General features: G+C 46.0%; 1 protein-coding gene across 1 annotated transcript in view; it reads right to left on the bottom strand.

The window, feature by feature from the left end:
• Nucleotides 1-24506, bottom strand: part of FRAS1 (Fraser extracellular matrix complex subunit 1) — a 102434-nt gene that overhangs the window by 47509 nt on the left and 30419 nt on the right. The window contains exons 3-18 of the mRNA XM_056490553.1: nucleotides 23411-23518; nucleotides 21996-22088; nucleotides 20727-20886; nucleotides 20060-20193; nucleotides 17402-17485; nucleotides 16682-16783; nucleotides 16396-16587; nucleotides 13159-13248; nucleotides 12237-12384; nucleotides 10255-10398; nucleotides 9931-10065; nucleotides 5172-5315; nucleotides 3709-3849; nucleotides 3157-3297; nucleotides 2220-2393; nucleotides 943-1083 (exon numbers count right to left, since the gene is read on the bottom strand). Of these exons, the coding sequence (XP_056346528.1) occupies nucleotides 943-1083; nucleotides 2220-2393; nucleotides 3157-3297; nucleotides 3709-3849; nucleotides 5172-5315; nucleotides 9931-10065; nucleotides 10255-10398; nucleotides 12237-12384; nucleotides 13159-13248; nucleotides 16396-16587; nucleotides 16682-16783; nucleotides 17402-17485; nucleotides 20060-20193; nucleotides 20727-20886; nucleotides 21996-22088; nucleotides 23411-23518 (2131 nt within the window). The remainder of the gene's footprint in view (nucleotides 1-942; nucleotides 1084-2219; nucleotides 2394-3156; nucleotides 3298-3708; nucleotides 3850-5171; nucleotides 5316-9930; nucleotides 10066-10254; nucleotides 10399-12236; nucleotides 12385-13158; nucleotides 13249-16395; nucleotides 16588-16681; nucleotides 16784-17401; nucleotides 17486-20059; nucleotides 20194-20726; nucleotides 20887-21995; nucleotides 22089-23410; nucleotides 23519-24506) is intronic.

Raw genomic sequence — 24506 nt, 5'->3', positions numbered from 1 at the left:
GGCCCTGCTATTCCTCCCTCCAGCATATGCTTGTGCATATAAAAAACCAGAGTAGGAGGCACAGGGGAGATAAACTTCTCTTGGGACCATATGAACATCATTGTGGAGCTTTATATGCAGGAGAGGAAAACTGAGGAATGATTTTTCCACCAAGCCCTCCCAAACTGAAACCTCTAAAGCAGGAATGCCCTGGCAGCTCATTAGCCACTGTATCTGCTAAAATCTCAACAAAGGCATGGCAGAGAAAGTGGCTTAAGAGCTCTCAAAAATATTTCATGGACTGCTTTTGCATCCTTCCAGCTTCAAAGACAGATGTCAGATTTCCATGCTACAGATCTGAGGGAGATAAAAATACTACAGCTAACAGCTAGTAAAAAAATTCTTAAAAACTACTTTCAAAGCTCTTTATGAGTAAAAGGACACAGCTTGCAAGATGCCAGTTTCCTGACACTGAAATTTTGTTTCTAAGACATTAATATAAGCATGAAACCACATAAAGCAGCACTCAGCAGTTACCTCAGCTCTAAGGTGGCAGTGCACATCTCAGAACTGATGAATCTTTCCAATAGCCTGCCAAATAAATCTATTTATAGAGTTGCTCCTCGGCTGAATAAATTGAATAAATAGAGCAACGGACTTTAGGAAAGGTTTTTCTCTCTAAATTTGAGGCTTTGCCTAATAAAAGCATTTTATATTTCAGTGTTGCCCATTGAAGTTTTTTCCACAGCACATAAGTTAGGAACACCATTCTGAAATCAAGCTCAAAATATCATCAGGGAAAGAGTCCTGAGGAGCGAAGCTGAGTGTAATTTATGATTCCAAGTGTACATCTCACTCTCATTAGGAGGAGATTCCATTCCCTGAAATTGGACTATGCTATTCTCCCCTGAAAATACCTGAAGAGCTCCATAAAACCTGCCAGCATCTCTAAGGGGCACTCACAGGAGCAGCGATCCCCACGGCTGAACAGCCCCTCGGGACACGTGGGCAGGCACCTGCCCTCCAGCAGCACCAGGGAAGCAGGGCAAGCTGTGCAGTCCTGGGATGAATTCCCCACGCAGCCTGCACAGGAGAAGTGGCACTCTGCAGGGAAGGGAAGGGAGAAACAAGGACACACAGAAAGCCAAATTAATTCTGGCTTATTTCACTTCTTACTGCCTAAAATATGGCCAGACTGCTTTCTTCCCAAGGATGACAGGAAGGTATTTTCCCTTTACAGGATCCTCTGCTTGTGAGAGGTAGAAAGGAGTGTAAAGATAGAGCAGTCCCTGAAGATAAGGAGGAAGCAGAGACAGCTGCATATTCAGTATTTCTTTGCACCCATGCAGTTCATTACTGAAATGCAAAGCTGAGCTGACCAACACCGTGTGATGCTGTTGTCCTCCCCAGAAGAGCTCTGGGGTTCTGCAAACTTACAGCTGCTGAAATCACCTTCTGTTGTCACCCTGCATTACTCCAGGCAGTTTCCTATCACTGCACAGGTAAAAATGAGCTTGTATTCATTCCACTGAGCTAAGACAAAGAGATAAAATCAAAATAACTTTAAAATTTTAAATTTTAAATTATGTCTACTTTTAAAAGATAGTTTTTTGAATCCAACAGGAAAAAACAGTCATCAGTAGTGTTACTACTGTTATTACTACTACTACTTTACTTAAGTCACTATCTTTCTGACTGGTGGGAAACCACATGTATCCCCAATGTACATCACATTACCCACTTTTCCAAACTCTAGCCCACATGGAAATGCTTCCTAGTTGGTATTTCAGGAGGGATAGCAGGTGTGCTGCAGGGCATGTAGCAGAAGAGCTTCCTCAAAAGAAAAGACTGCTGAGGGATGTCCTGACCTGCTCCAAGGGCTAAGAAGGAGAAAACTCAGTCTTTTTTGAAAAGGATTTAAGGATTGATCCTGCTTCAAAGTAAGTCAGTGCAAAAACTCACATACTCAGCTTCAGTGGAAAGGAGGCTACGCTGAGCTGAGCTGTGCAGGCTTGAACACAGGCATTTGAAAAGAAAGTACCAGAGTCTTTTAGTCATGAGCCTTACGTAGATTACATTTTCCCTCAAAAGTACAAGGATATGCCATTTGGAAAGTTTCAGAGTTCAAACACTCATGGCAGTCATGAGGCAAGCACAGGGCTCCCGGCACACACAAATCAAACGTAGTAGGAGCTCCCCCAAAACACCCAAACCCCAGGGCTGTGAACAGCTCTCCTCACCTCTGCAGACCCCTGTGCTGTCCACATGGAACTGGGATGGGCAGGCAGGCAGGCAGAGGCCATGCAGGGCTCCTTCCCCGGGCAGGTGAGGCTGCAGGACATGCTGGGGCTCCCGGCAGCGCAGGCACCGCGCGGCCCCCGGGCCGGCGCAGGACAGGCAGGACGGGTGGCAACCTGGGCACAGGGGACAGAGCCATCAGAGCCACAGCTCTCCAGGGAGAAGCACAAGGCACAGCTCTCCCAGACACTGTGACAAGGCCCAGCAGCATCTGGTCCTGCTTTCGACAACAGAACAAGGATTTTAGAAAAATACTTTGACATCACTCCCCCCAAGGAGCCCCCAAGGAACGGCTCTTTTCCTGAGTAAAGCTGATGAACAAATAAAAAAATGCAGCCCTGTGCCACAGCCAATTCTCCTTTAATTTCTGGAACTGCAACAGTGAGCTCAATCTCACTAGGAAGGACAGCAAGAATTGACAGTGTCAAGGGCTCACATGAAGCAGAAATTCACCTCCCCAATTTTCAGTTTACCCACCACAACAAAAATTACCTCAATCTTGGCAAATCTACCAGATGTGTGTGGAACTTCATACCATGAATGTGTGGAATTTCATAAGAGATGTATATGGAATTTCATACCACAAATGTGTGGAATTTCATACCAGGTGTATGTGGAATTTCATCCACCTCTTAACACATGTTGAAAAAAACCTGGAAGCAATGTACATTTATTTCAGCAGCGTACACAGAGAAGAAAAAAAAACCAGTCCCTGAAATCACTAAATCCTGCAGGAGTGAAAGCAGAAAGTATGTGGGAAAATTCACTTTTTCTCAAAGCAGAGAACAATCCGCAGGGAAGGCAGGAATTAAGCGCTGACTGGTTCAGTAGGGGATAAAGTAAAAACAAAACCTGGTTTCCAGCAGCTGGGGAGCTTACCCTTGCAGATGTTGTGATCCTGGTAAAACCCCTCTCCACAGCTCCCCAGGCACTGGCCCTGGCGCAGTGCCAGAGGGAAGGAACAGGAGGTGCAGTGAGTGGCCAGGGGTCCCTCGCACGTGGAGCATGAAGCGTGACAAGCTGATGAAGAAACAGAGCACAGAGCTGAAACATCCCATTTTCACTCCTTCAGAGTGCTGCTGCTGACTACAGCCTTCTCCAGCTGTAGAAAATCCCAGCTGGAATGAGACTCAGCTAGGTGAACTAATGAGAGCAGAAGTTCCCATGTATTAATAAGTACTAACAGTACTAAACTCTCACTCACACAATGTTCTGAATATGTATCCCAGCATGTTTTGCAAGGAAAAGAAGTTATTTGAAACAACCCATCACAAGTGAACAGAAGAAAACAAACAAAAAAAAACCACATTCCTGTCCCTACTCCCATTTCTGTGCTTTCAAAATTCCCTCCTCTCATCTGGGGAAGAGCAGACAACAGGAGGAGGGTGCCCTGAGATCCTAGGAAAGGTCATGCAAAAATTCACCTCTTACCTCTGCATCTTCCACTGCCACTGGGGAAATGTCCTTCTGGGCACTGAGGGATGCACTTGCCCTCGTGTAACAGCTTCCCTGCAGCACAGCTCACACACCTGGCAGGCTCTGGAGAGCACCTCTCACAGAACTGGCCACAGGCTGCCAAGGGAACAGCTCATCAGTGACAGGCACTCAACTGGGGGAGAGCAGCAGAGCCATCAACCTCTCCCCATGCATGGACACCACCCTACACATCTTTGCATGGCAGTGTACAGCAAGCAGCAGTTACCAGACTGTTCAGGAAGGAGGGGGAGAAGGTGATTTCAAAAAATGGCAAGTTTTCCCTTCCCCTTTTCTTCAAAGTGGGAAAATGCAGCTAAAGTCCAGCATGATAATTTTTCTCACCTATTCCTGTGGTCCATATTATCCCAGGCAACCAGCTCAGAAGTGAACTGACCTGCTGTCCAAGACCACCATGGAACCCTGGCTTCCCTAAGGCAATACGTTGCTGGATATTTAGAAGAATCAAGCATTTTACTTAACCAATTTCTGTTTCTTTTCACTAGACAAAGCAGATCTCCAGCTGGGTATCAAAATGCATGGTTTTGGCAGAAGGTGAAGGGTCTGACTCTAAGAGGTTTCAAGGAACAGCTATGGGGTTTCAAGAAACCATTAGCAATAAAAACCAAACCTAAGTCAAATTTCCTTTTCAGCTTAAATTATTTTCAGCTATAAGATTTCAAGCCTGCACACTTAAAACATAGGTGAATAAAACTGCCTGGTACAGGCATCAACCAAAATGAAGGGGAGCCTGGTCACCCAAATAAGCACAAATAGCAACAATTTTGCCACCATGTTCCAGTTTTAAGCTCTCTCTAGCGAGCTGTGGCCCAGGCACACCTGTGTGAGCCACACACCTGAAGCCCAGCAAGCCCTGACTGACCATGGATAGTCCTTCCAAGCAGCTGGAGGTGGCTGCCAACAGCAATCCAGGTTAGACTGGAATGCATGTGGCAAATGTGAGATTCCTTGTTTGAGATTTTTTTTCCCCCCTTCAGGATCTGTTTTGACTTTTAATTCCCTCTAGCCACCACTTCTCCCTTTTTCCCAGCAAACCTTCCCAGCTCCCAAGGCACATCTGCTGTGCAGGTATTAGTTACTGTGATGCTGAATTATAATTAAATTTACAGGAACCTGCTGGCAAAGGCCATTTTTCTTTTCACAGACAAATGGATTTGTCAAGCCCTCAGAAACAGCTCAGGTTTTCAAGCTGCTCAGTGAGGAAAAACCTCTAAAACCTTTCAGCATCTGATTAGCTTAAATGAATTAATAATCTCACAAACAAACAGCAGCTTGCCTCATCTGGTATGAAAGCACAAGGTGCACTGGCTTGTCAGACATGAATAAAGTCTGAGCTGCTGCACAGCTAAATGAAATATTGATTCCTGCTTGTGCAGAGCATTTCTCTCCCAGGTATTTACCAGTGCAGATGCCATCCTTTGGGTAGAACCCCTGGCCGCAGCTGGCCAGGCAGAGCCCCTCCTGGAGCACGTGTGATGGGTCTTTGCAGGACAGGCAGTGGCTCTCAGCAGCTCCCCAGCACGAGGAGCAGGACTCATGACAGGCTGCAGGGCAGAGAGAGAAGTGTAGGATTAGCCAGCAACCCTCTCCCAAGCAGCTCTTTACAACAGAGCCTGCACCACTTCACTCCTTGCAGGTTTGCTCAGGCTTCCACTGCTACAGAAGATGAACAATAACAAACACAGCCCACTGCTGGTCTTCCATCCAAGCCATCCCCAGGACAACTTCCAGCTGCATTTTGCAAGTGGATGTGACAGTAGCACAGATCACAGCAGTTGGTGCAGCTGTTATCAGCCCAGGAGGAGTGCTGGGAAAACTGTAAAGTCCCTGGTGCCAGAGGCTGCACAAGCACAAAGGGAAATAGGAAGAGATCCCATCACAGGTTACTTAAAACTCAGATCCTCGGGGTGACTGCTGACAGGAACCCAGCTCTGGGCAAAAACACAGAACTGTGCTGCAGGGCTGCAAAGTTTGGCAAAATGAAAAACAAGCCAGCCTGCTTCCAGAAACAACAACTCCTGTGCTTCCAGCTGCAGAAGGAACTGACTTCAGGAATCCTCACATGCTCAGCTTGAGCAATTCCTGGGGAAAATATGGGGCACAGATCCCTGCTAAATCCTGTGCTACCAGTGTTGTAGGAACAGTGCAAATTACAATTCTTTTAACTGTTGGAGTTTTGGTTTTTTTTTTCCTCAATTACACCCAAATATGTTCCAAAGATGTTCTTCAATTAATTATTTCACAATAAGGCAGGCACATGCTTGTGCTCCCAGCCTGTGGCATTTGGGAGAAAAGGGAACTTCTTGATGTTTGCCCTGCAAACACGTCTGAAGTTGCAGTCACCCAAGAAAAACTCATCTGTCAATAGTATCAGTGCAATGCAGAAACCAGCAGGCACAGCAGCAGCTCATCCTCAGAACTAAGAGCACATTATTATTATTATACATGAGTCATATGGCACAGAGGGGCACAACACCCCATCCCAGGGGATTTCACTGCTGCCTGAGGCACCTGGAACACCTGGGGTTAGAACAGGGCGTGTTCAGTGGGCAAGGCACAGGACATTTGAGCTCATGCCCAGCACATGGTCCTTTGGCATTCTGGATGCTCCTTCTCCACACTTCCACCTTGGTTTATTTTCCCTTTTCTTGTCTTGATTAGCTGTTTGCTCTCCCCCTTCTCACCCTCCTGCATCTTCTTTCCCTCCACCTCCTCCCTGATCATTCAGAATCCTGTGGCTCTTCTGGTTCCTGAACACTCCAATGAGAGGGGTATCTCAAAGGGACCCTGGGCCTCCTGTACTGGGAAGGATTTTCCCCTCACAATCCCAACACAAGGAACACCAACCATCCCATCCCAAGGCAGAGCTTGTGCACAGTTTCCTGCTCCAGTCCATAATTTCCGTTGCTGATAAAAAAACCTGCATCCCATTCCAGCTTGGATGATTCTCAGGGCACGTCTACACTCGAAAGTTAACTGCAGAGTATGAGTTCATGCTGTAAATTTCTAAGCAGCGAAATGTCCTCACTTCACCTTCCAGACCTGACTGCTTTGCTCCCGTCTGAGCTCACTTTAACTTTCAACATGTTTTTGAAAGAGTGGGTGCCAGGACTCAGACCATTTAATTGCAGACTTCCCACTGCACAGCTGGGACCCCTGCCTGTTAACCTGCCTCAGGATGTCAGCACATCTGAACATTCCCAGTCATTTGTCAAGTCCTCAATTCCTCCCTAGAGGTGCTGCTCCTTTCCCTTCCTTTCCTTTCCCTGTTTTTAAACAGTTACCAGCTGGCTCTTGCTGGCCCTTGGCAAAGCCCTGTGAGGGGAATGAGGCCCTGGCACAGGTTGCCTGGAAAAGCTGTGACTGCTCCATCCCAGGAAGTGTCCAACACCAGGCTGGATGGAGCTCTGAGCAACCTGGATAGTGGAAAGTGTCCACAGCAGAGGGGTTGGAACACAATAATCTTTACAGCCCCTTCCAACTCAAACCATTCTGTGATTCCATGATTACACACCCTGACTCCAGAATCCCTGGCTCTTTGAGCACTGGATCACTGCCAGGCTCAACAGCTGCTCCTCACCCAAACAGCCAGGCACCAACTCCATAGAAAGAACAAGGGGAAAATGGAAACATTCCATGAGCACTGTCAGCTCAAACATCTTGGCCTGCAGCAACAAAGTGGCTGTGTGAAAATAAATCACCACAAGTGACCGCATGGCCAGGAAGCTGCTCCCACCCCCTGGCTATTTCCAGCTGGAATTTGTAGGGGCTGTTTTGCAGCTCACCAAACAGGTGAAACCCTCCCAGGTCTAACCACAGCAGGAGGGCAGGGCCACAGCAGGAACACAGAAGGCACTGCTGGGCTTTGGGATTCCACCTCTCCCCTCCACTCCTCCCTGGGAGCTGGGCAAGCTCAGCCTAGCCAGGCTCAGCCCTGGACTCTGGAGGATCCTCCACAGCCAGGCACAGCAGGGAACAGCAACAGGAAGGGAGCAGAAATCCAAGTGCTTTCCTCCAGAGTTAGCCGGGTCTGTTAGTGTCAAGTTACACACTTCAACATCGGCATTTTGGGAGATGAAAGCAGAAACACTCCAGCTCTGCCTGGGCTTTTGAATAATCCTGGAAACATAAATAATTGAGTTAGAAAAATGCAGTGAGAGCATTGAACACTGCAAGTCCTTTGAGCCCTCCATTCTACCACACAGACATAGTTTATTTTTGCTTCCCTTTGCTTTGCCTTTGGTGGGAGAGCTGTGTTTCTGCCAAGGGAGAAATCACCACTCTGCCATGATCTTTAAATCCACTGCTACATAACTGAACTTATTACCTTTTATTCTCAGTTTTACTTTCTCTTAATGGATTTAATTCTTCACAAAAGCAAGTGGAGGGATGGGGGCAGGAAAACAGCCCCGGTGTAGGATTAAAATAGGGCAGAGATCAAACAACTGTAATCAAAAATTCAAAAGAGGCTCAATTAGACCAGCTGTTATAAAACATGAACAAAAGGAAAGGTTAATTCAGTGTGATTTTCTACAATACAGACAATAGTGTTTCAACAAGGGGATAGAGAAAGAAATCTGGTGTTAACTCTCTTTCAAGTCCAGAGCCAATTCCTCAAGAGGGAGTTTACTGGAACTATAGCAATTAACACAGTCTAGTTCATCCTTTCTGTGATTTTGGAACATGCTTATTGTGGATGTTAAAACCATTATGAGGAAAATCTTTGGGAGCAGTCTGAGGCCCTTCTCAACAATCTGATTAGAGATTTGCAGGAATAAAGAGGATACAAGGAAAAGAGTGAATGGCCATGGATTACAGACTGCATCTGAAATGTAAGACTTTCTCCACTGGTTTGACTTTATGCAGAAAATTCAGCCAGGCAGAACTAAAGCAAATTGGTTCAATTCCCTTGAGGAAAGAGGAACAAATTTTCCCAGCAACATTCAGCTAGAAGCATGCAAATTTGGATGGAGTGTACAATCGGTAATCTACAAACCCGCAATAAAATGAAACATTAGCCTTTCCCTATCCCTTCAGCAGTACATGGGCACTGCCAATTAAAACACCACGAGCAGGTGGAAAGGAAATGATAAAATAAAACCAAATGAAGTAGAAGATTATTTGATACTTAAGCCTATAAATTCTTTTGGACTGGGTCTCTCTTATCTATTTATACATTCAGAGTGGTGCCCTGGGCTGTAGTGGCTGCTGGAGGACAGAGGCTTTTCAGACTTTCAAAACCTAACACAAATGGCCAGCTCTCCAAGGGAAACCACTTCAGAAAAGGAAGCTGGACTTACCATCTAAAATGCTTTGCCCTGAAATGTGCCAAAAGCCCTCAGCCTGTACTTAATTCTGAGCAGAAGGGTTAGCTCCAAAGAAATTAAAGTGATGGCTCAGAAGTTAAGCATTTGCTCCACCCCTCTGCTGAATCAGAGCTGCAGAAATAATTAGAAGCCCTCTAAAAAGGCCAACATCAAGAAGGGAAAAGTGTTAATTTTAGAGAAAACAATTAAACTGCCATGATGAACAAGCAGCTGCTTTACAGTTTGGGAAGAGTTTTAAGTATTTCAAAGGAGAGGGGAAGCTCATAAAAGCACTGTCATAGCTCCATCAAATAGAAAGCTAACTTCTGAATCTTACTCTCAGTCTTTCCAACTGCTAGGATAAAGGATTTAGACACATCTCAGTGTTTTATAGAATTACCAATTTACTTTGTAAAAATGCTTCCTGAGAGCAGTGAGCTCAATGCACTTCCAGGAAGAACAGTATAGATCGAATGAATGGCAAAACAAAGCAGGAAACTTCCCCAGAAAGTATTTCCTGAGTCCTACCAATCCCCTGGCCCTCCAAGCAATTTTCTATACTCCTCAAAGTACCATAACCTGAAATGTCTGGAATGAGCAGGCACAGGCAGTCTGAAGTCAAAGAAACACACAACAGAACTGATCCACTGAGGAATTGTCATGAATATTTCCCCAAGCAGTGATCACTTTTACCCTGCATGACTCGGTTCCTCTGTTCACTCACTCCTTCCTTTACTCTAGGGTGAACATTAACATCTATGTCAACAGCAGATGCCTCAAGAGAGAGGTTCTCATGGCACAGGTAGAGCTTTTGCCATCACAGAGGACTGCAGCCTCTTTTGCTTCGAGGTACCTGTGCAGAGGAGCTGATCCTGAACGTAGCCCTTGCCACAGGAAGCCACACACTGCCCATCCTGCAGCAGCAGGGGTGTCTGGCACGAGGAGCACTCAAATCCATTGGTGCAGGCTGAGCAGGTCTCATTGCAGGCTTCCAGGAGAAAGAAAAGAGAAGAAAAATCAATCCCAAACCCCAGTGCTTCCATCTGAAACCTCGCAAAGTCTCCTGGTTACAGCACAGCACGTGCCTGGATGCTTTTCCAACCCAAGGCAGGCAATGCCTTTGGAATGAGCCCCTGGGATCCCATGGCAGGCAGCAGAAGGGGCTGTAAGGAATTACCTAGGCAGGCTCCCCCCTGCTGGTAGAAGCCCCGCTCACACATCTCCACGCAGCGCCCGGCCTGCAGCCGCTTCCTGGGGTCCCGGCAGGAGTCACAGCCACCAGAGGCCTGGGAGCAGCTCACACACTCCGGGGGGCACTCACCTGCCACAGGGGGAGCACACAGAAGCAGTGCTGCCAGTCAGAAATGAGCAAAACAACACGCCTCTGAAATCAGAGTGAAATTCATCGCTTGTTTCAGGGGGTGGTACAAGGTGTGTTAGCTTTGGAGTGGGTTTTTATACACCAGGTTATATCAAAGGGGCTCAATGTTTTATTGCTCTATTTAGTCATTATATGGACTCAGATTTTCTAGGCAATTGATTAAAAGGGTATTCATTGTCCACACGGTTTCTCAGCAGTAAAAAATTTTAAGTCACCAGGAATTAATGGCCCGAAACAACCTGAATTGGAGATTCCTAAAGCCAAACCCTGCAGTAAGTCACTACTCTGTGTCAATGCCAGGTCAGAGTACTGGTGGCAGACTGCTCCCCCTCCAGAAAAACCTTGATGCCACAGCACCACAGCAGTACTTCCTGGCCGCAGGTACTTGGGGAGATGCAGAACAGAACAATTTTTCTCTAGCTACAAAAACAGCCTGTCTGCTCCCAGCCAAGTGTTCTCAGCGAGGCTCCAAGCCAAAAGCTCTCAGTGAGAGGGAATATTTGCTGGTTTTAACATAAATGCAGCAGTGCCCAGGGCTTTTTGCTTTCCCCCGGCTGAAAAGGAGTGGGTTCTCTCTGCCAGCTTCTCCCAGCACATCTCTGAGAAGCAGCAATCAATTTTTGCTGGCTTTATGGAAGCAGATGCAGCAGGGGCTGGTGTTCTGGGCTCACAGATTGAACTGCTGCAGGCTGCATTTTGCATTTGTTTCTCATCCCCCATCACTGCAAAACAGAAAAACGCAGAGGGAAAAGAGCAGTGTGGGTAAGCGAAATTGCCAGTTACCTTTCAGGACACAAAAAATGCAGGTTTGGCTCTGTATGTCCAATACCATGACTCCAAAGCCTGGGTTTTTCAAAATGCTACCATGATGGAAGCTAAATAGCCACTTTTTCAAGGATAACCAGCAGACAGAGGCACTTCTTGATAAAGAGAAGGGAGAGGTGCTGAGAACACTGTATCATCTATCCCTTCCTCAGCAACCTCTGCAGACAATGCTCTCTCTCAAAAATCCAGGACAATTCCATTAGAAGAGTCCAAACTCAGTTTTCCTCACTTTTCTATCTCTAGTGCTTTGCATTTCCATTAGCATGCAGCAAATAACAAGCTTTAAAACAAGAAGATGGCAAATGTACCCGGGCACTCCAGCACAATTAAACTGTGAAGCTATTTTCTTTTTTACTGAGGTGAAGCATTAACTGGAGCACCCTGATAAAACCTAAGTTATATGACTGCAACAAGAAGAGCTACCAAAAAGAATGAGCAACCCACAGCTAAAGACTCCCAGCCATGAAATGTAAATCCAGGGGAATGACAACATCCTGGAGAAAAAGGAATTTATAGGCAAAATTACCATATAAGCCAAGGCTATGCTAGTCTTTCCAAACAATTATTAACTGGCAGCCATTCAGCCTCAGGTGAGCTTGTGGCATAGAAGTGCATGCGCATTCTTTCTTCTACCCACTCCCCAGAAATAATCAGGAGCCCATAAACTCCAAAACTCACGCTAGGGTTCAGAAAGGAGCACCGGGAAAAAAAAAAAAAAAAAAAAAAAGTAAAAGACAAAGCACTTCCAAAATTTGAGGAGAACTTATGCCAAAAGAAAGCTGTCACTTAAACCAGGGGAAGCCACCGTGAGCCTGAAACTTATCTAAGAACTAGATTGTATGGAAAGGAGTTAATTAGCAACTGATCACTGGAGAGAAGATAAGATTGCGGGGATCAGAGCGGTGCTGGGATCGAGGCTGCAGGGATTGCAGAGGGGTTCCAGGGCTGTGTACCTGGCTGGCAGCGAGGACAGCAGTCTCCCTTGCCCTGCAGGGGCCGGCTGCCCCGCGGGCAGGGCGGGCAGGAGCGCTGGAAGCAGGTCACCGCAGCATCCCGGCACTCGCACTCCCGGCACGGCCCCTCCGCCCAGCTCGCCCCGCTCTGCAGGACAAAGGCGGCTTCAGCAGCCACGGAAAGCCTCACCCAGGGCACCTCCCAGGCACCGGGTGAGAGGGGTACACACAAAGAGACAGCACGCCTTTTAAATAAAAAAAAAAAAAAGCTTTCCTCCCCGAAAGGAGAAAGCACCAACTGGGAAAAAACTCACACCTCAGTTTTTACCTATCTGAGCAAAGAAAGGCTCAGCATCTAAAAAAAGCCCCAAACAATATTAGATTTCCCATTTCCAACATCTGTAGGCAAAGATTAGCTATCAGTTCCAGTCCTCATCTGTGAGGGCAATGAAAAGTCCACTACGGTTATATTTAAACCAAGATAATCAATGTTTTCTTTCTCTTTAACTTCAGAGGGAAGTTCCTTGAAAATATTAATAATGGACTCCTGTTGCAGTAAAGATTATAATCAGTGGGATACATTGGCAGAAAGCTACACACTGCCCCAGCTCTGTAGCTTCTACTTGAGAGGATTAAAATCAACTCTCTTTATGAAATGTGCAGGAAACCTCTGAGTAGGGATATTAAATATTAAAGCGAAATGATTGATTGAACTGCACAAAGGAAACCAAGGAAAACTGAAATTCTGCAGCAGATGCACACAAGTGTTTGTGCAAACTGCAAAAGTGATCTGCAGACAGTATTGATGAATTCTTTCTCTGCCACACTTGCAAATAATATCCTTCTCAGACCAGAGAGGGAGAGCCAGCCCCTCCAAACCTCTGCAAGCAGAACTTTTGCTGCAAAGTAAAAGGATACTCACAGCTTTGGTATGTTCTTTGTAAACACAGTAACTATGGTTGGAGATACATTCAGGACAGCACTTCCCCTCTAAGTGAATTAATTCTTCACCCTGTGAAGAAGAGAAAGGTTGCAGCAATTCCAACGGAACCAACATTGCCAAAACCACTGTGGAATGCCGAGGCAGAACAGCTCTTGCCCTGGAATGCAATCTCCAATATCTAATTTCACCTTATCTTCTCCCTATCCCACTCCACCTCTGCAGGTACAGTTTGAAAAACGTGCTTAGCAATTATTGCAGCTGCAGAACAAACCTCAGGAAAGGCCTTGGAATTCAGTGATAAGGCCATTACTTCATACCTAAATCCCGCAGAGAAATACTCCCCCTTCTTACTGTGGATCACCAGGATTTCACTGGACCAACCTCAAGATTTCAATGCACACAGGCTTACCTTCATTTTGAATGTTCTACTTTTACTTCCCCCAGAGAATTTCAAAGCACATGCTCTATTTATCCCAGATGGAAAAAGCCTGTTCATTGTCACAACCGTACAGCTCCACAGATTCCACTTAAATAACTTCAGTTTGAAGATAAGAATTTAGCAGCAGGAGAAAAGAATAAAGTGCCCCAATTCACCACAACTCTTTGTGGCCAAGTGGAAGCTGAATATTTAGAAAAAAAGACTTTTTCCTAGGGAACCAGGACACAGCTCACAAGAAACAGCTTTGGTTTCCAAGATTACCAAGCAGTTTTTCTGACTGATGTCAATCGGGTGTGTGTTCCAGGACAATTTTCCCTGTGCCACTCAATTTTTTTTCAGGAATTATTGAAGACACAGACAGGGTAACAGCAGCACTGGTCACTGCTGGGTTCACCAGGGGAGAACACCTAAGTCAGGCCACACTGACATCCCTGGTGCATTCCTGAGCAGGGGAACTGAGGAGGAACCATCTGGTTCTCAGTCACCAAGGACCACACACGACCTAAATCTCTCTCTGCTGCTTCTAGACATTTCTGCTCTTCAATTACTCCAAAATGCCTCTGGCAGGGTTTGGATCTCGTGTCACTGCAGTGTACTGTAAACTCTGCCATCCCCACCCACATCCATAAACACAGGCTACAGGAAAACTGGGAGCAACTACCCATGGAACACGGCTTGGCTTGCCTTGCCCAAAAAATGCAGCTGTGCTGCTCTGCCAAGGCTCAGGAAAGGGAGAGGCTGTGGGAGATAACTCTGTGGCTTTGCTGGAGAGAGATTGATCATATTCCAGGTTGAGAACATGCTCACAGCCTGCTGAAAATGGCTTTCTGAGGATTAGGTCAGAATCACCACGGACACCTTGCTGGACAAGTTTGTTTGAAAGGGTTTGAAGCTAAACCCCTTGTCGTTCCTATTTGTGGCCTCATTCACTTCCAGTAGGATGATGTGACCAGGAAATTAATAGTGCCTTATGAAGAGAGAAATCCAAGTGCTCCTGGCTTCACATCAGCTCTGATTTATTGAGGCAGGTGCCCAAATAAAGAGAGTGCAACTGCAGAAGGAAAATACAAAGGAAAAAAAAACCATGGCATTTGCTTTTTGAGTACACATTTTCTTGTAATTAATTAGTGCACATCTTGCACAATTGAGGCAAACTACAACTGAACATGACCTGAGGAGTTTTGAACCCTACATGTTAACATCTCCAGCTATTGTTCTGGAAAACACCCCTGGCTTTTCTGAATAATGGATTTTTTTTTTGTCAGTACCCAAGATGTGAGCATGAATATTAACTAATCCTCCCCACTGAGCCATGACAGCAGGCCATCATCATTAGTGTAAATGATCCAATTTACAGCCAGGAGCACGCAGGCAGCTCGCTCAAACAGCTGCAAGTGCACGAGATTTTATGACAAGCACAACTTTTCATCCAGCAAAATCTCCCTGTGCAGTTGGAGGTCGGGTGATCAGCAGCAGCACCACGGCAGGGGTGACTTTGGGTCCCACACTCAGTGCATTTTGGCTGTTTCAAAGGCACAGTCACAGGTGAATGTACACTTTTATACCTTGATGCATCTTTTTTTTGTACTGTTTGGGAGTCTGTGTGTGGATTTTCACTCCTTTGAACACTCATTAAAGCAGTGAAATCATTATGTCAGGTTATGGCTGGACCTCAGACACACCACAAGGGTGGTGCTGCTCAAGGTTCAGCACACACAGGCAGGGTCACCAGAAAAGCATCACCACTGAGACAGAAAACCCAGGAGGCCACAATTCTTTCCCTTTTCCTGACACTGTAGAGTAGTAGGTAAGAGCCCACCAATTGAAACAGACCATAGAATCACAGAAAGGTTTGGGTTGGAAGGAACAAGTGGCCTTGGACACTTCAGGGATGTGGCAGCCACAGCTTCTCTGGGCAACCTCTGCCAGGGCCTCAGCATCTCACAGGGAAGAATTTGATCCCAATATCCAATTTAAACCTACTTTCTGTCAGTGTGAAGCCATTCCCTCTTATCATGTCACTCCAGACACTTGTAAAAAGTCCCTCCATCTTTCTTGGAGCCCCTCAGGTACTGGAAGGCCACAATTAGGTCACCCCAAAGCCTCCTCTTCTCCAGGCTGAGCAATCCCAATCCTCTCAGCCCAAACAACACAGAAGTCTTATCCCACTGCAAAAGAAGCCAATTCAAAGCATATTTGTACGTGTGTGGGTGAAGCATTCAACCCTACCTAATGCATTTTGCACATCCACTGCAGAGCAAATATAACATAACCTGGCAGGGAGGGGATTAGCTTTGGACTGAACAGCACTGGGAATAAAATACCTTGCCAGCTTCACTTCCATGCTAAGAGTGGCATGGGAAAAATGAAGAAAAGTAGAGCACTGACTTCCATATCTGAAGCACACAGAACGAGGATAAAAGGAACTTTTAACCATCTCTGACCTGCACATTTCCCCCATGTTCAGCTCCTGGTAAATGCAGTGACCACCACTGAATCCTCTGTGTGTCTGACCCTCCTCTACAGCAGGCAGACCCAGCATGGGAGGGAATCCAAGTTAAATTAGTCACTGATTCACACTGGTTTGCTTCACAATGGAAGCCCACTGTGCAAACTTGCACAGAAAGTTCCAGGTTTGCTCTCCTTCCCTGTGAAATGTTTTTGAGGGGATTGCACAAATCAAGAGCCAGTTCTTCAAGTGTCTCAAGTTTAAAAAAAAGAAAAAGGGAGGGAAAAAAATTAGAAATGCCAAGCCTTGAGCAGGAAGCATTTCTCACCTTGGCACACTCCACTTTGGCACACTCAGCTGCCTGGCAGGTGACTTGCCCCTCCTGGCACACGCAGAAGTCACAGTGGGTGCTGTTCCACATCTCTCCGTGGTACCTGATGGTGCCACCATCCAGGCAGCTCCCTTTGGAAGACACACACTCCTCACAGCACTTCCCAGGGCGCTGCACCTTCTTCTCCCCCTAAAAACACCAGCCAGCAGTGAGCAGGGCTGTCTGCAGCCCTGGCACAGCAGAAGGTGCAGCTGGGCTATCAGAGGTGGGTGATTTTCAGTACCTGCCCACAGGTGACAGAGCCACAGGTCTCCCTCACACATCTGACTTCCCCTCTCTGACACACGCAGGCAGAGCAGGCATGTTTTTTCCACTGTTCCCCATGCTGTTGAAAAAGAACATGGATACAGTTGTTAAACACTCTTGGAAAACAACCAAATTCCTTCCAGAAACCTGAGCTGCTTATGGAATGATGGCTCCTTCTGCATGTCTGTATCAGATAAAAAACTTTTCTTAAAAAAATGCTGATCTCTACATGCTAAGCAAACAGGAAGAAGAGGGATTGAAGTCTAGATGACACTGTGGGGGTGTATTTCCCATTAATTGCAAGCTAGTGGCATTGGGGAGGCCTGTACTACTATTATTAGCCAAAAAAATCATTGACAGAAAATCCCACATTCATTAAATAATGCACTCAATTAATTCCAGAGGACACAATGAAAGCTATAAATACTTTGACCACCAGTGCTTTCTGCTTTCCTCCTTCAAAACAAGTGTGAAATCAAAGTGCCTCATCTGCTTTGCACAGCAAACTTCCTTTCTGCTGGCCAGCAAATCCTTATCAAGTCCTGGTTTCTTTCAACTCTCCTGCCTTTCCAGGAGGGAAAAAAGCGGAGTTTGCACTAAGCTATCAGTGCTGGCAGGAAGACAGAGGCCGGGGAGAAGGGAAACAGAGGTGTGCCAAAAATCATGAGTGGTTTTGGTGTGCTTTGTCACAAGTCACCTGGAATGTTCTTCCCAACACCAAGCAGGGCTTTGGGACACATTCTGGGCAGCATTTTCCAGGAGACAGAACCATGACTTCCTCCTAAACAGAAGGCAGAGATAAGGGAAACAAAGTGTGAACAGTTAGCATGGGATCAGCATCAGTGCTTGGAATTCCAGGCATTTAGAATCCATGGGATAACCCACTGGCACTCAGGGTTTCATTCTGGCCCAAAAAGCAGAGTCTAAGGCTTGAAACATGTTTTTTTTCCACCTCATTTCCTGGGCTCATTTAGATGGCAACTGAGGTCTGAATACAGGGAGAGATGCAGATAAATTCATACACATGACATAAAGTGATTATATTCAGGCATACAGATATACAGAGGAAAAAAATAAATATAGAGCTATGCAGGCAAGCACAATAAAGCAGGAGATGAATGAGAGAAGTTTTTTTCTGGAATTGCCACATTTTGAGGTTTTGAAGGTGTGATTTATACTCACCACCTCTCAGGCATCTGCTCTGTTTTAGTTAAATCCATCCATACTGTCTTTGCAGATGCTAAATTATGCTTAAAACTGTATTTTTCTAATTTCAGTTTTTTTATGACAGATTTAAATCAAGTTTGAAAAGGCTGGCACTTCACACTAATGTAACTTTTCCTGCATGCCCCAACTCCAACCATCCAAAACCTGTCTAATTCCACTGCTCCCAGTCAATGTACACCCAACAGATGGGAACAGCACTGCTCATCAGCATCTGCCTCCAGCCACACCAGGATGATCACAAGACAGACTGGTGGGCTGGAATCAGAGTAGAAATGCCAAGCACCACCATCTCATCTTGTCCATCAGTCAAATCCTGAGCTTCCAGAGAAAAAGTGGAAGACTTGGTACAAAAGTTACCAAGGACAGATTTCCCAGAACAGTTAGAAAACCTTTTTTGTGTACTTTGGTGGCATGCAACAGGGATTTTTGGCATTCTTCTCCCTCAGCACCTAAAGAAGAGCAAAGTTATCTGAAAGATGGAAGATGAGAGTTTAATCCTGGGAGAAATTTTGTCTTGACTTTTGATGGAGTGGGGAACAAAACAAGGGACAGAGATAAAGGCCCATGCAAGAAAATGTTAGGTTTGACTGAGACCAGAACTGGTTTCTTGCACATCCTGCTCATGTCCCTTCCACCAGAAAATGTCCTTGGTAGGAAATATCTGGAACACCATCAGAATTGGCTTTCTGCTGCATTAACTTGGATGCTGGCAGCCAATTACTCTCAAATGCATCACAGCAACACCACAGTCCCTCCTGATGCCATAAATGAGATCCTACTGATTAGCTGATTAAACATTAGTGCAATGGCTCAGCAGGTAACACCAGTCCACTTGGAGTGGGAAAGGAGGGATCTAAAGCAGGCATAAATTTGTTTTCATGCAGAGTACTTAGTAAATGAATACTAATGGAATATCTCAGGACAAAACAAAACACAATTATCACACACAGCACTAACAGGTGGGGTTTCTTCTATCAAAAAAAAAAAAGTGTTAATTGTCCAGACATCTGGTCCAGTAACAGAAAGCTGGGAAAGCATCAACAGAGAAAAAGGTTTATGAATACTGCTTTTGATTTTCTCAATGAAGAGCTCTCAGTCAGGGAGCTTCTGGATTCATCACTGGAGCATGGTAATAGACCTAAAAACACTTGGGAAATGGCATTCCCTGAAACATAAAGTGAAGGTCAGAGACAAGGATTTACAAGGAGCCAGTTCCATGCATGCTGATGCAAAGGAGTACACCAAGGGTACAATGGGCCCAATGAAAAAGATCCACCAGTCAAACCCTTCAGCACTTTCAATACAATAACAAGATTCCAAAAACTGAGTGATTTGCCCAGGAGTACAGTGAACAGTTTGCTGCCTTTACTAACCCTGTGTTAATGCTGTGTAGAGTCTTGTAGAGTTTTGGTTGTGGTTTAGCACAAATACTAAAAACTCACCAGTTGCCCACAGCAAAGATCCTGAAAACAGCAGTGTCCCTGCTCTTCTAACTGGACTAAAACCATGAGCTTGCCTAACTCCTCAGTTTTGTTGTTTTCTAAACATACACACGTGGAAGGAACACTGCTCTGAGACTTGTCTTTCAGTTCAAGATGCCTTGATGCCTTGTATTTCTGGACTCCTGAAGGCAAAAGGGGAAATTCATCCACAGGTGACTACTCTCAAACATATTTCCAGAGTTCTTGTACAAAAAAAAAAAAAAAAAAAAGTAACAAGACCTGCAAATCAAACTTTCCAGCTGCAAACCAAGCACTGAAATTTGTGAAGATAAACCCCATGATAAACCTTGTGTTTTCATTCCTTCCCTCAACAGAAATAAAAACATTTCCTGATCAACTCCAGATCATTTTTTTTAGTAGTAAACAAAAAGCAGTTTCTTTAGCCAGAATTTGTGCCTAATTAACCAGAAAAGGGATGATAAAAATAAAATGCTGGGGAAAGAAGGTATCAGGGAAGAGACACACAGGCTTCACCATCACACCATCTCTGCAGGTCAAATAACTCTTTTCCAAATCACCCACTTGTCACCCAGAAGCTTTGCCTGCTGGTTTGGTCCCCAGTATGAGAAATGCATAGTGAGAAGGAGGTGCTGAGGAACATTGCTAGAAGGCTGGAGGGTCCTGACCTGGCTGCAGAGCAGAGGCTGGCAGGAAGCTGTGGAGCACTGAGCTGCACCATCCCTGCAGACACATCTGGAGCACCGACCCAGGCTCCAGCCCTCACCATCCTGGAACACGTGGCCATCGAAGGAGCAAGGCTCTAAGGGACAGGAAAACAAGGGGAAAGTCTATTTCCCAATGCCCTTTAAGTCCTTTCTGTCACACATGATCAAAACACAGCTTTTGTGCATCTCAGCATTCAAAACTGCAGTTTGTCAAAGCAGGTTAAGAGGGTACCAGCTCCACCAGTTCCCATGGGGTTTGTGAATTAACAGCTCTGGATGCACTTCTCCCACTGGGACTCTACAAGAAAAGGCATCCAACAGATGAAGAAGCAGTTTGGGAACTTGTAGTGCAGGTGCATAGGAAATACCTGAGGTATTTTTCCCAATTTTAATCTCCAAAATGAGAACATATTAGGCACATCTGCTTAGTGCTTAAAGCTTGTCCCCACCTCTTGGCCCATGGGTGAAGCCATTAAAAATGTAACAGCAGCAAGACAGAAAGGGAATCACGAGACATGCTTGACCCCACAGTCCTCCCCACAAAACTGAACCAGAAAAGAAAAGCTTTCCAGATTTGGGGCTAAAAGGAGGTTCTGAGGTCAGACCAAAGGAACCAGCCAGTACTCACCACCAGGGCCCACACATCTGGGACAGCAGGAGCCCTGGGCAGTGTCCTGCAGCTCCCCTGGTCCACAGGTGAGGGCTGGGCAGGTCCTGGGGCTGCAGGTCACCTTCCCGTGGGCACAGGAGCACCGGACACATCCCGAGCTGGCCCACTCCGTGCCGTGCTGCACACAACACAACCAGGGGCACACAGAGCACAGTGAGGCCTGGAAATAACTCCTGTCCCTTTTCAAGCTCCTCCTGTCTCAAGGATGAGGCTTGGCACTGATAAAAAGTGGCTTTCTGGCCATGTGACAGTGGAGTTGCCACTGTAGGTAGAAATATGTCCATATCCTTCTTGTGGGGATGCCTACCCAAAAACAGGCTCAAAAAGAGCCAAAAGACAAAAGCTGCAGCAAAAGAACAGCAGCAGAAAATGCAGGAACAGCACAAGAAGAAATATAATGCATTATGATGAGGCAGTACCACCAAATGACAGGCACAAAGAAACATGAAAAGAGGATGGGTGTGCTACCCCTCCTGCTCCAGCTTTTGTGCAGCTTGTACCAGCTTCATGCTGGCCTTGCCTCATGCTGGAATAGAGGAGAGTATATATGTCTGGGCATTTTAGCATATTTCTTGAGATTTGGACCTGACTTGCCTCTTGTCAAACAGAAAAGTCTCTAAGAGACCACACATAGGACTTGAGTTTGCTGTTAAGCCATTTTTCTACATTTGCCAGTTGCTTGACATGATTCATTAACTACTACCCATGAATCTTGATTTTTTTTCTTATCTCCAGACACTTATTCTGATTGTTTTGGCCTTTCAGCCCCCCTAGGTGAAACCACATCCCAGAACCTGCTTCTTGAATAATTCAGGATTACAGAATACAGAACCCAGGTTGCAGAGCAGCAATCAATCTCCAGCAGCAGAGATGGCTGCTGAGAGAAAAGCCTCCTCTGAGCACAGCTAATATGTCAAGTTCACTGTGCTCTGCTCCCCTTCTGATGTTACTGCACTGTCTCAGTGATCCACAGAATCACCAAAGGGAAGGAACAAGTGGGGAAATTTCTCCTATTAAGCCATGCAGGACACACAATTGCTCAGTGACACATTCCCTTTCTGCAACCCTGCTGACCAAACTCCTGCTCAACTCCACTATCTGACAGTGACAGGATATAAATGCAATGATGTGTCCTTCCCCTGCACACCAGCTCAGCATCCTTCATTGGCTGAAACAAACAGGGAGCTAAAAACAGCTCCCTGCTGAGGAACTGGGCAGAGCACTCACACTGTGGATCTGTCCTTCGTGCTGGCAAAATCCTTCAGCTCGGGAGGCACACTTGGGGCAGCACTTGTTGGAGGCTATTTGAAGCACTTCTCCCTAAAAAAAAACAAACAAGATTCCAATAAACAGCTGACATCAAACAGGGACTTTAAAATGAAAGTGAAGTCATGAGGCTTTGCTGGAGCTGGTGCTCTCAGTTCAGAAAGGGAAGATTTCAAGTGAAATATAGAATGCTGCTACACCACATTCCCAGGTGCCACTATCAGAGGTGGCACAGCACTTTATGTGTTTGACATTTTACTCTCAAAATAACTGCAGAATTTACACTCCCAAGAGTACAGTTGGGATTTCTTCAGCTGATCCAGTTTTCAAAGAATAGAAACACCTTTTCAAGACAAAACTCAAGATTCTTCACTAAAAGGCCACTGAGAAACGTGGGACAGATGTTGCTGAAACAAGATCAGCAATATTTGCATAAATCTCGTAATGAGTAGATAAGAAATAAACTATGGAGAGGGAAGGTGATTTCTGACCTTGCTTTTCTATTGGTGGTTTAGCCTTCAAGCATGAAAGGATTTTTTTCTTCTGAGATCCTTGGTGATCCTTTTCAATGTTTCAACGACCAGATATTTTTGGAACACTAAAATATTTTATTTTGAAGATTGTCCATTTCAAGGAGACACACAGATTCATTTCACACTATAAACCTATTTCCTTTTATGACCTTTAAAGTTGCTACCTTTTCATTTATCTGATTTTTATAATTTTATCTGGTGCACTCATTAGGTGTGCCATGACAGCTCTTGATTTCCCTCCTCTTCAGCACAAAAAATCCTACCAGTTCAGTCTAGCTATAATCAATGCACAGCAAAAATAACAGGGAAACCAGTAAGAATCAAAATTATTTCCTCATTAGTGCTGTCATATTGGGAAACATTTTAACCCACTTCACAAAGCCATATAATTACACTGACAGCCTCTTTAAAACACTCATTTTGACTGCTATTTGTGCACTCCACCCCAGCAATCCAGATGTTAATGCAAGACCAATTCCATGGCCAATTAATGAAGGCCCAGACAAAGACGAGCAGGAGACAACGAAAGCTCAGCAACCATCACGAGGAAGAAGAACCAGGAAGACAGACAATCTCAGCTCTGTTGTTGCTCAGCAGAGTGGAAAGTGCCCATCTGCACCTTCCAGGGAGCCCCAGCCCACCTCCAAAGGAAGGGGGACTGGAGGCTGAGCTCATGCTGGGAGGTTCGAGCCCAGTTCAGGGGCTTCCTTTGGGATCAAGCTGCTCCAGCACCCGGCCTCTGGGAAGGGGACAAAGGCTCCACACACCACATGATTTCACTCCAAGGAGGGGTGCAAGGACACAGAGCCTGGCTCTGGGCAGCCACAGGCACTGGCCCCTTACCTTCTGGAAGTCACACTGAGGGGCTCTGCAGGCTGTAGGCTCACAGGTGACAACGCTGCTCCGGCATCGGCAGGCTTGGCAGGAATCCGGCTTCCAGAGCGTGTCATTCTGCAAAGCAAGTTGGGAATGAGACCCATGCAGCACGAGGCACGTCCTGTTTGAACAACATGTCTCAAACAGCTCCTCAGAGACAGACTGTGACAGAGACCTCTCCCTCCCACATGCTTATCAGGCCCAACATTGGAAGCTGTTGAGTGAAAAGTGCCAACACGCAGCTGAAAGACGAGGGCACACACAGCCAATAATCAGCTCCAACAGCAAGAGAATCCAGCCTCCAGGAACCCAGGTGAGCAGAACATCTCTGAAAAACTTCCCTGCCATCAGGTTCAGCCTGCCCACGCTGTAGGCAGATCCCAGGTTGTGCTGAGGCAGCAGAGGTGGCTTGGAGGCAAACCCACTCCTGCATGTGTGGCCGGGGATGAACAGGCTTCACCTGGGCACGTTTATCCCAAATCACCACCAAGGAGACTCTGGCCAAGCAGGCAGTCTGGCACAGCTGGAAACAGCTGTCACCACTGCTCCATCAGTGCAGCCAAGTGGAACAGCCACAGCTAATTCACAAGGGGTTGCACCACCCGTGCGTGACCCCCCTCCATTCCCTCCACGCTGAGGTCACGATCCCACGCTGCCTCCACCAGAAAACGGGAAGAGGAGGATCAGTTCCCCATCTGAAACACTGCTTTCAGCCAGACAATCCCAGCCCCTGTTGTATAGACAAACACTGGGCTAAGCTGACACCACACAGGGTGTTTTCCTGTGTAGGATGGACAGCCCCTATCCCAGCCATGAGCCTCATTTTTATGGGATTTGCAAGGAGACCAGACCTTGCTGCTCATTTACACCATGTAGTGATTTGCTTCAATTTACTCACAGTGCAAAGTACGACTTAGGCAAATTAAGCTGGAGAGGATGATTAACAGTTGACTGCCATGAGCACATTTACAGCTAACTCCTAAAACTGTTAAGCATAATGATAAAATACTGAAATGTGCCTTAAAGGCCCATTAGGCTGCTTAATGAGAGAAAAAATATCCTG

This window comes from Oenanthe melanoleuca, chromosome 4 (assembly GCF_029582105.1).
Source record: "Oenanthe melanoleuca isolate GR-GAL-2019-014 chromosome 4, OMel1.0, whole genome shotgun sequence".
Taxonomy (NCBI): Eukaryota; Metazoa; Chordata; class Aves; order Passeriformes; family Muscicapidae; genus Oenanthe; species Oenanthe melanoleuca.
The sequence above is the reverse complement of the archived record's forward strand: the minus strand, read 5'-3'. Positions and strand labels throughout refer to the sequence as shown.